Raw genomic sequence first — 12117 nt, forward strand, 5'->3', positions numbered from 1 at the left:
CTTTTCTTAGAAAGGCAAGGCAGGATTGAGCATGTATATAAAAGCAAAGCTTTCACATTTTTGTATGTTACAAAATAAAAATGAGAATTATCCCAGGTAGCTATGTTTCTATTGCTTGAAGCTTCCAGGCTTAAGCAGTCATCTCTTTTGCATGACAATCACTTAACATAATTAACCCCAGATAATAAATGATTCAAAAACACCCAGAGATAAATCTCCTAAATGTGACTGCATGACCATAATTTTCAGAACGAATGGAGAATCGATAAAATCTGTTACTTAATATGTGTATTTTGGGGTTTAATTTATGTGCAACCTTATATCTTATTTGCTAAATGTCAATTCATTACTGTTTTTATTAACACAACACTTTTACTATTCTGTCTAAATAAAAAATATTTTAATGATATTTATGATAACATATAGTCAAAGAAAAAAATCCAGAACTAGGCTGCAAATTTCATTATTGAACTTTTAGTAAAAGACACTACTAAAATACACACAGAGACAGACAGACACACACACACACACACACACACACACACATACCCTTTGGGGAATATCAATAACTGATAAATTTTGGTTTTTTATTCTTTAAGCCAGTGTTTTACCTGGGAAAGCTGCCGGAGGATATTCGGGGGATACCCACCTGGCAACTGTGTTCCTGGGTGAGGATCATTCATTTGCACATCTGCAATTCAAGGAGAGGTAAACATATATCTTCTTAAAAAAAATACATATCAGAAAAAAAATGCATTGTTCTTAAATAATTTCATTTATATTTTCCTGTGTTGTATTGAAACAAAGTGAATTCTTCACTTAACAAAAGCCATGCCTGTTATCAGAGTTAATCTGCAGTAGAACCCTGTTTCAAACAAATTCCCTTCTGATAAAATAGACAGCTAATTACTGGGGCTGAATTTCTAGTTTTCAAATATGCCTGATGAGTGTTCGTTCTCACCCATACACTGATTTTGTTACTAGGAAAAATAGATTGTTTCAAAACTACATAGACTCTTTTTGAATTATGGTTTTCTCAGGGATAGGGATAGTGGGAGGGAGGGAGACACAAGAGGGAAGAGATATGGGGACATATGTATATGTATAACTGATTCAATTTGTTATAAAGAAGAAACTAACACACCATTGTAAAGCAATTATACTCCAATAAAGATGTTAAAAAAAAAAACTACATAGACTGTGAAGAAGGAGATAAATGAACCTAGTTGGATGTGGGTTTGGTAATAGAAGGACAATAGGTGATTTTAAAGATATCTATAATTGTTGCTATAAGAATTATGTTTTAAATATTTAAAATAATACATGCAATTCAGTATTTAAATATCCTTTTTATGCTTACTCTGGAACGACCCCATTAAGTTTGAACTATAGGAAATTCGCAGTATTTGACTGATTTTGAACTACAAAAATCATAACTGACTTAGCTACAATAAATAAACATATTAACTTTTGTTATCTGCTAATCAATGTAGTTTGAATAATCTTTAATATGTATGTACAAATGGTTCAGTTTCCTAGTTCTTCATATTTGTGTTTCTCTAATCATTCTTTTAGCAACCACCCTGGCCAGAAAATAAATATTTAGTACTAGCATCTCCTGTGTCACCCTCAGTTAGGCTCTCTGGCTACACTGGCTCTGCCTTCATGGAATTTATGGTCTAGTGGACACTACACTTACACCATATTCTTGTCTCTTCCCTATGGCTTATTAACTGTAAATTCAAAATAGTTTATTTTTGAATAATGGGGACATGGCAACGGTGTAGAAGACAAAGTTGACCAAACTTTCAATCTGACTCATTTCCTGTATATATCATGGGTTTTGAAAGACAACTCAAGTCATATGATCTCAGCAGGAAGGCTGGGTTTTGCCCACCTCCACCCCCTTTCTTCTCCATGATTGGCTTCATAATAACTTCAGCAGAACGGAGTCCATGGACACTGCAAATTCAGGCAACAGAGAACGCTCTACTTGAGTCAGGGCTTTTCCCCGTACAGACACCACAGCATACCCCGAATTGTCACACATCTCTGCAATATCACGAGTCATTCCATCCTAACCATCCCTTCAGGTGAGTGGCCGAGCTCCTAGTTCTCTAGCTCTTGAGGCTCTATACCCACAGCCCCACTCCCAACCTGAGTTGGAAGCAACAGGATCAGACTCAACAGAAACACACTGCAAGTGTGACTTAAAGACCCATCCTTAAATGATATGTCACATTTTGGCACCTCTTAACAGGTACCACTGTTTAAACGATAGTAAATACACACACATATCAAGGAGTTGACATATTCAAGAAATTAGGAGCTCATAATCCCTGGGGTTTTGGTACCAGAGCAATGATCCTGGTTTCAGGAATTCCAGGGGAATTTATACAAAGAGAAAATAAATGCATGGGCAAGTGCTCAAGTAGATCAGAGAGCATATGAATTATGGATGGATTTCTGCATTTGTGAAATGCAACTTAGAATAACTTAAAAAATCACAGGACTTTCATATTGTCAACAAGTTATTGTTATTTCTATATATATATATTTATATACATACATACATCCTATTTCTATTTACGCACACATATACATACATACACATGCATTTGTATATAGGAAGCTGAAGAGTTAAAAGGTAATTGTCACCATGACCCAATGATTTTTTTTAAGTGATTGGAAGCATCCTATTTTTGTAGCAAAGAAAATAGCTTAACACTATATAAATTTATGTTTAAAAAGTAAAGTAAGTATTGTTAATAAAATTAAATTAGTATAGCAAGCATTAAGAAAAATCATGAAACTTCGTGAAGGAAAGTCAAGGTTTCTGGTCCTAAAGAGTATCTAGTATATGTAGCAAGGCTGGCATTGTGGTAGAGATAAACATCTCTTTGGCTATCTAAACAAACATAAAGAATAGAGATCCTTCAGAAAACAGGATTTTGTTTTCCCTATTTTTCCCATAGGATTTTTTTTCTCTTCAGAAACTTGGATTTTTTTAAAAGACAAAGTCTTTTGTTACATGTTTGGTTAATACTCATCTTATTTAGAATTTTCTTGGAAAAAAAAGCCATAAAATAAAGATTTGTATTTATTTAAACCTATTCACATGTGTATTTTATGAGATGTATATTGGGGATGTATCTGAGCATTTTATTACAATGTCCTGGCATATTAAAGTCATTGTTTGTTAAACAATATGATTGGAACAATCTTTTTGTATATAAAATGCACATAGAAAAGGGAAACTTGATTCAGATGAAATGTAATATAAATTATACAACATATTTCCCAGTAAGCCTAAAATTTCTTAGGTTTATCTAAGGCTTTTTATTTTTAAAGGAAAAATTAGTGGTCATGGATATTTGTGTACATCTTCTCTATAGCCAAAACACTGGCCCAGACTTAGGATTCTGGAACATAAACAACACAAAGCAAATTATATCCTTTCAGAAACTGAACAGAACATTATGACAAATAACACATTAACAAGAGATTTAACATTATAGGTGGAAAGTAAAAACTTAAATTACTTACTTTGTTTGTCCATGATTTAAACAGTTCTGAAAAAGAAGACCTGATATAAATATATAATTCAAATATGACAGTTGAAACAAGATACTCTGAAACTATATACACATGAGATATTCCTCTATTCATCTAGTCTTCCAGAATCTGGTCATTTAAACTCTTCAGTCTTGACTGTATTCCCTGCTGCTGTTTCTGAGTAGGATTTTACAAGTTGTAGGTCAGTCCAGGATGGTGGACAATTTCTAAAAATCTTGGGAAGAGAGGGTTCAATGAGGCAGAAAGACAGAAACACTGTGAACCCAAGGCCCTCCAGTTAAAAACTGGAGCCTTCCAACCTACACAATCTACAGGGAGCATGCAATCCAGCTTCCAGCTGTAGGGCTGGGCTGCAGGTGTGGTCCAGCAGGAGAAGGAAAAACGTTAGCTATCAGGTCACACTGCTTTAAATATCTCTGGAAATTCCAGGTCCTGAGGACATGTTCTGCCCAGCTTCAGCAACAAATTTGAGAAGGCCTGACCCCCTGTTTGTGTATCAATACATGATTTTAGCCTAAAAACATATACTCAGGGGTTATAGTAGCTGTAACACCATGATAATCCAACTGAAACTTTGTCTTGCTTATTTCTGCAGAAAAATAATGATAAAAAACATTATACTCAATACTTCTGCCTTCTACTGCCTTGATCCCATCCCAGTCTTTCCCACAATTATCCAGTCACTACTTTTCCTATCTCTCCACTTTAAATCCCAACCCCTATTTGCCTGTTAATTACAATTAACACATTAGGCAAAAACTTGCTACTCAGTTGTTTGATCTGCGACCCACACACTAATATGAATTGGCTCTGCCCTTCCCAGGCCCTCTCCAGTTTTTGCTGCCCCTTTACTAGCTCCTTCTACTGTGTTATCCTAAATGGTAAATAAAAGTCAACTGATCCTTCCATATCCTTAACTAAAATCTGGTGTTCCCAAGAAGAAACCGTATCCCTCTTCTTTTCTAAGTTATCGATTTATCATTGCCTGTTATAAGCATAAAATTTAATAATGTAGTAAAACTTTTAAGAATATTCCAATTACAGTCACCTCAATTATATATACTCAAGGAGTTCAGTAATGGGTTTTCTTGGCCCTGGAATAAATTTAAAAATATGTTTTTTGTTACAGATTTTACTTCCTGGATTTTCTTAGAACAGTACTACCCCCTGTTAGCATTAACTGGTTAGAAACCAAGTGCTATGGACCTCCTCAGGACAAAAGAACAAAAAGATTAAAATTTATGTTTTTCTGCAATTATTCAAGAAGGTGAACAATAAGCTAATAAATACATGTAACAAAAGCATCCCAAAAGTTTTCAAAGGCCATTAATGTGTTTTATGTTCTATCATATGAAGGACAACTAAGAAAGGAGACTAAATTCTTATATACAATAGACCATGATTACTTTTGTCAACATGCAGTTCTGTGATCCAAGACTGTATATTAAAATTCATACCCATTATCTTCAGTACCCTAACATACATAAAACATTTAAAAACTACTCCATTTCTGGAGTAGAAATGGGTAGTATCCCTTAGTTAACAAACTGGACTAAACAGCTCAAGTTTTTACTTAGCTACTTTTTCTCATAGGATCACTTCATAATATGATTAGTTTTTTTTTTTTTTAAATGTTATATGGCCCTTCAATCAACTTAGCAATTTTAAGGGACTACTGTTTCAGTCATTCCTGCCTTGCCTAAAATGTCAGAAGGGCACTCAGTTCAAGGAAAAATCATAAATAATACCTGGAGGTCTAATTTTTAGAATTAAACAATTTATTTTTGTGAACAAATCACTGAATTGGCAAAAAAAATCCATAGTTTCTGGAGGGCAAGTTTATACATCTGAGATGGAAAAAAAATTAGTTTTAATTTAAAATATACTTCTTCTTAGCATTTAGTTGTTTGAGCCTGGGAAATTCAGTGCCAGTCAGAAATAAAGAATGTGCTAGAAAGAGAGGGAATTCATACACGAATGCTATGCATCACATTAGGAACAGGTGGAGGCTCTTAAGCAATGGAACAATAAGTTCCCAAGTCCTTGCAGAATAAGTACCAACTATGAATATGAGTATTTACTTTTCATGAAGCCAGAGATAATTCTCTCCTTGCACAGAAATCGAAGGAAAGGAAATGAAACAGACTCAAACAGAGCTCATTTTTTCATATTTACTCTTTCCTTCCTACTTGGTCATATTATTTTGAGTCTTAAACTATAGCTTTGTGAGGATGAGTACCAGTTGGCAAAACTACTGCAGTATAATCTGGGTCCTGATTTTCCTGTAGGTTTTAGAATTTTCATAAGTTCCTAATATCTCAAGCATGAAAAATGTTACGTCATAAGCTCTGGTGCAAAATGTGAAGTGACAGTTGAACCTGTATGTGTGCCAGGTAGAATAACGCACTTGTGGACTAAAGACATCCCCCACGTTCATCCCTGTCCACTCTCCTTTGCTGTTTTAAGGATGTTTTGGTTTTCTCGAACTTAATGGTTCTATTACAAGACATAACATCACTCAGTTTTGGGAATGATCGGGCTGTGTGTCCTGTATGAATTAACTTATTAGTTAATTAATTTAATATGATAACTTTTAAATAATGTCTTCCACTACTCCTAGTAAGAAACAAATCACAGCAAGACTTGCAAGAAAATCATATTTATCCTGTACTAAAAGAAAAAGAACTCTAATGAAGTCATATTATACATTGTACCACTGGAATCATAATTACTTCAGGACAAATACAGAATTCCAAATTATAATCTGATTACTACACACTTATCCTAACTTGTTAAATGAGAGCTTCTGAGGAAATTAAGGCATCATATACTATACATATAAGCATGTATCTGTTAAATTTATTCTATCAGACACCATTAAGACCTATTCTATTGGTGCTGTGGGATACTAGATAATCATAAACCTCTACCACCCGGGAGAAGGGGAAATAGTGCACGTGATATCCAGTTGTGGCTCCACAATTCATATTACAGGAAACCCTCTGACCCATCTCTTGGGGTCCTGAAATTTCTATCTTATTTCGTCAAAAATATTAAAGTATAACCTGCAACCCAAAGGGGAAACATCCCTAATTCTGAAAGATCCTGAAACTACTAAGCCTATGAACTAGGCATAAACTAGATTTGGATTACTTATCCAATTTTACTTCTTAACTGCCAAAAACCAAGCCAGTTAACGTTTTTCTCAGAGTCCCAAGATGGAGATATATGTCCTTAATTATTTTAACAAAACATTACTGCTCTAAACACAATCCCAGAATTCTATATCCCTAACTTCCTATGAATAAATGAAAAGGAGATACTAGACTAGGGGGAGGGGAGGAATTACACAGAGCTAGCGGAGAACCCAACCCTTGCTGAGGTAAGTCACAAATCAAGCAATTTCCATGTTGTTCAGCTTATGTTTGTAGGTAAATTTTATGCATTTAGAAAGGTTAACACCTAAGGTCAAAAGCACTTCATCTGTTGAACTGTGGTTTTGGTAAAAGACAAGCAGAGCAAAAACAGATGGGTTCACACAAATAGGTGGCCAAGATGTTGGTGAGGATTTGAGTATACCAGTACACGTATGTCCAAGACGGGGCACTGAAGTGGGGTGGCTGAGGTCATCATCAGTGCAGGGAACCTGATAAGAGAGACTCTGCCTATAAAATACCACTTCTGTATTTTAGATTCAAGAAATCAAAACAAATATGCTCAGAACCACATTGGGATAGCATTTCATAGTAAACCTTGAAGAACAACGTAGACATTTCATCAGCTGGGACCAACTGAGAGGGAGGTGGTCAAGTGTTGTACAAAACTAGCAACTAAAGCAAAGAGACCAAAGACACATAAACTAATCTTTATGTCAGCTATCCTAGTTTGGTTGCTTTATTACTCCTGAAAAGCCTTTCCTGACAACTGAGAGCTCCCTCACAAATTTGTGTTGTTTCCTTTCCTTAAAAAGGAGGAAACTAAGGCCAGAGAGGTTAATGGTTACTTAATGTCATACAGCTCAGTAAGTAGCTCATATGAATGATTCACGATTCATTTCCTTTGCAGTCATGTCCTTGATTCACTGGAAAACAACAACAACAACACATTATCCCAAATCGCCAATTTTCAGTGAAATTTGTTAAGAGACTATCTTTATGGTGTCTTTCTTATGTAAGGCAGAGAGCAGGAATTTCAAATTTACTGCTGGCTATTTGTTTTTTTACTAGGCCAGGCAAGAGCTTTTTGTAAGTACTTAGTATTTTCAAAATTTGTAAAACGTAAAGCACAATAGTTAGCACTGCTTAACTACAATGCTTTGGTTTTTTTTTAAATTTAGCACTATTAAAGAAAATGCAATAGAGTATACACACTCATGCACACATATATAAATGCACATATACACATATAAATATGTCTGTAAATAGTCACTCACTATAACGTTTGTGCCTCTTTCCAAGGAACATTGCTTGGAGGCATAGAGCATGTAAGGCACTATAACAATCACTGGAACAAAATGGCAGACAATTAACAATATATTATTATAAATACTAGCGCTATGAATAAAAATAATGGTTCTATAAAAAGAGTTATGGAGGCACTAATTTAGATAGTGTACTGGGGTTGTCAGAAAGTCAGATCTGAGAGCCAAAGGCAGTTTAAAATCAACTAGGCTATGGAGGTGTGTATTTGGATGGGGTGAGGCATTAGAGGCAGGGGGAACTGCATAGGTAGCAGTCCTGAGGCTGGAGGGAGGGAGCTTGGCTCATTCAAGGGAATAAAGATCTGTGGGTCACAGAGCACAGAAGGAGAGAGAGATCACTGGACCAGAGGATGGAGAGGTGAACAGGGAACAGTTCTTACAGGTTTCCTGTCTAAGCTCTCAAAGGCCAGAGCACGGCTTGTCAGGACAAGACACTTAGTTGGTGCTTGCTGATTCAATAGTTGTGTACAGTATTATTTCACTCCCTTCAGTCAGAAAGGACAGTTACCTTACAGATGTGAAGGCTGGCTAATCTATGACTCACCTGTTTCATGTGACACTTCTATCCAACTGCAGAAACCCACTCACTTCCCTTTTCATTTATTTTTCATTTCCTTGTGTTTGCTCAGTGTTCAAAGCCCTACAATTGTCATACTCGCCAGGGTGGTATTAAGAGAAAGTTCCGTTGTTAAGAAAGCTCCAGGAAGAACAAGGGGACCCTGAATCTCCTGATACTTCACACTAAGCAAGTGACACTTGCACTAACCATGTATGTCAAATTGCTCAACTAGGAGAAACACTGACTTCCTGGTCCTGGAACTGGGAAGTGGCCATTCCAGGACTTGCTGGAATAGCTGTCTAAATAAAACCACATGGGAACCAGACAGTGAGCTTGGAGGAGCAGGGGCTTGCTCAAATATTTAAAGTAATAAATCTAACGTTTACTGAGTACACTCTGCAGTGCCAGACAAAGGTATACGTCACACTCTAATAACTCTTGTAACTTTTGATCGTTACCCAGTTTCAGAGATGAGCCAAGGAAGGAACATGTAGGAAGAAACTGCCTGGGAGTCCACAGATATTAAGTAGTAGAGGCAAGTTCAAGTCAGGCAGGTGGACTCCTCAGCTAATGGCTTTAGCATCTATGTGATAAACCGCCTGTCTTCCCAATTCTTCTGGTGTGTGTCCCAGGGTGCCCAGTATAGTTTTGGCTCCAGCCACACTCCTCATTAATACTGACTGTTCAACGACAGCTAGCAGATCTATTAATCGTCCCTCTGAATACCCCTAAGTGCTCGCAGATACCGCTGAGCCCAGGTTCTGGCCATGATCCAGCGCAGCTCCGCGCTATTAAGAGATGGACTAAGCGCATTCGAACCTACAAGGCGGTTTCAGGCAGAAAACACCTTGGCCTTGGAAAGGTCCTGGGACGGGCCGGGATAGGACTAGGTCAGCCGGGCCCCCTGCTGAGTCCATAGTTGGCTTCTGCGATCGCTTCCCAAGGCCGTTGGGGCCCGAGCCCCCCCACCCCGCCCCCAACCTCAGCGCAAACGCAGCCTGCCGGCCCTCGCGCCCCTCGCTCCCAAGCAGCCCCCCAGTGCCCCCTGCCCGGGCTGGGAACCCGCGCCAGCCCCGCGGCCGGCGCCCGCGGGAGGAGGCCGAGCACGCCGCCCACCAACCTGTGGCCGCCGCAGCTCCGGCTCTGCCTGCGGTGAGACGAGCTCGGGGAACCCGGGCGCGGGGCCGATGCTCGGCTTCCGACCCTTGCCGGTCAAGAGTGGTCCTTACACAACCTTCCCTGAAGTTACCAGGAAAGAGGCCTCCGAGAGACCTCGGTGACGAAACCCATGGCCTCTGGTTTCGTTTCCTAGATCCTGAGTTACAAAGGGGATTCCCGCCCTCGTCCCCGGGCTGGCGCTTCCGCATCGCTGCGGGAGGCTTGAGACCTGGAGGCGGGACCGCCGCCCCGGTGCAGCGCCGAGAGACTGGCAGCTCCCTTTCTGACCCCTGGAGAGGCTCCAAAAACTTTGGTTCTGAGGTTTAGGGCCGCGAGGAACTGGGAGGTCGAAATCAGCTGGAACTTGGTCATTAACAGGGGAGTGGCCGCCTCCGGGGTGGACTCTGGCTGCCCGGCTCGGGGGAACTTCCTTTACCTCGGCCTTGACCGACTTCTGTCCCTTAGATTCCCATTGCTTTCAAGCCAGGAAGCAGGAGGCGGTACAGAGTACAAACGAGGGCGAGTCAAACTTGTTTTTCTGTATGGTGTCTTTTCTGTTTCTCTCTCGCTCTCTGTCTCTCTCTTTCCACTAAACGATGTTAACTCCTTTGAAGCGTCCAATCAACCAGATGTGTTTAGCATGTTTACTCTTTCCAGCGCCCCCTACTGGCAAACTGGCGCAGTAAGAAAATATTTGTTGAACTGAAGGATTCATTGTTGGTGTTTTTCTAGTAAAATTTTTATTTACCAAAGTAACACATGATCTTCCAAACAAAGCTGGATATGGAGAAAAGAAGTGATATGTACCTTGCCGTTTAGCTTTCTGACTGCTGATATCTGCTGCAGAAGGAATAGGAAGACTGTAGAGATCCAGTACCTTCCATTTTCAATGTTTTTTTTTCAACCTCTCCTCCTCCATGAATATTGTTTTTGAATCTCTAGAAGTTTCTGTTATCTTTTAAACAGAAGAAAGCTCCTACACCTTGCTTAGGGTGGTATATACCATTGCCACGTTCTCTCCATGGCGATAGTGAATGAGGGTTGGTGAATAGACCTGTGAATATAGACTTTCAAGCATTTCTCATTTTGATCTTTAATTTTCAACTTTATTCTCCCTTTTACTTGAAATCACTAAGTCCTCAGTCTCTCTGGGATTCTGTGGTAGTAAGTTGGATCTCTTTATTCTTACATCTGTCTATACACACGTTATAATTTCCTGTTATAAAATAGTTACCACATCTGCCTCTTTCCATTTTCTCAAACATGTTAAGATTTTATTCCCCTCTGTACATTAACATTTTCTTGTTCTTCTTGTGCTTTTTATATCTTTGGTTTTTTGTTTGTTTTGTTTTAACTGTATTTGCTTTCATTTTATTATGATCTCTAAAGAAAAGTACTTTTTTTTTTTTTGCTGCGTTACGCGGGCCTCTCACTGTTGTGGCCTCTCCCGTTGCAGAGCACAGGCTCCGGACGCGCAGGCTCAGCGGCCATGGCTCACGGGCCCAGCCGCTCCGTGGCATGTGGGATCTTCCCGGACTGGGGCACGAACCCGTGTCCCCTGCATCGGCAGGCGGACTCTCAACCACTGCGCCACCAGGGAAGCCCAAGAAAAGTACTTTTAATTAGAAAATATCTTTAATTAGAAAATATCTAGGTATAGCATAAACGATTAGTTGCCTACCCAAAACTCAGTATCTACTTTTATATGGTAAAGTAGTGGGTCTCAAATTTTAATGTGCATCAGAAGCACCAGAAATTCTTGTTAAAACTCCATTTGTGAAGCCCTATCTTCAGTTTTTCTGAATCAGTAGGTTTGGGATGGAGCCTGAGAATGTGCTTTTCTGATAAGTTCACATGTGGTGCTGATAATGTTGGTCCATGGACTTCACTTTGAGAACCAGTTGGTAAGGGAATCCTATTTTGGTTACGTATTAGGGAGCAATGTGTTCATGGAACAAGGGTCCTAACCCAAAGTATGAATTTTCATTGGTAGACAATTGTATTGACACCGGCCTGTCTCCTTTGCCTGTGATTGGTGCACACGTGGGCATATTTCTCAGATTTGGCTGAGGAAAAATCTTCTTGAGGACTTCGAGAAAAGCATTCCTGCCTAATTTTATATATATATGTGTATATATATATATATATATATATATTTCTGTATACATACATACAAATGTATGTACCTACACACATACATGTATACACACTTACATACACACACAAGCACACACACACACATATAGGAATTGTGGAACGATCTCAAGAACATAATGACCCCTTTGAGCCACAGCACTGACCCTGACTTACATAGTTCCAGATGACTTGTTATGTGTAAGCTGGC

At 38.9% G+C, this 12117-nt stretch overlaps 1 protein-coding gene across 1 annotated transcript in view; it reads right to left on the reverse strand.

Annotated features, from left to right (window-relative positions):
* The window catches only part of LOC309806827 (phospholipid scramblase 2-like), a 30846-nt gene extending 20664 nt beyond the window's left edge, over window positions 1–10182 (reverse strand). The window contains 3 exon segments of the mRNA XM_082625781.1: window positions 612–635; window positions 638–691; window positions 9736–10182. Coding sequence (XP_082481907.1) covers window positions 612–635; window positions 638–691; window positions 9736–9982 — 325 coding nt within the window. The 5' untranslated portion in view covers window positions 9983–10182.
* Between the last annotated feature and the right edge of the window lie 1935 nt (window positions 10183–12117).

This window comes from Mesoplodon mirus, assembly GCF_964341445.2.
Source record: "Mesoplodon mirus genome assembly, chromosome: 6".
NCBI lineage: Eukaryota > Metazoa > Chordata > Mammalia > Artiodactyla > Ziphiidae > Mesoplodon > Mesoplodon mirus.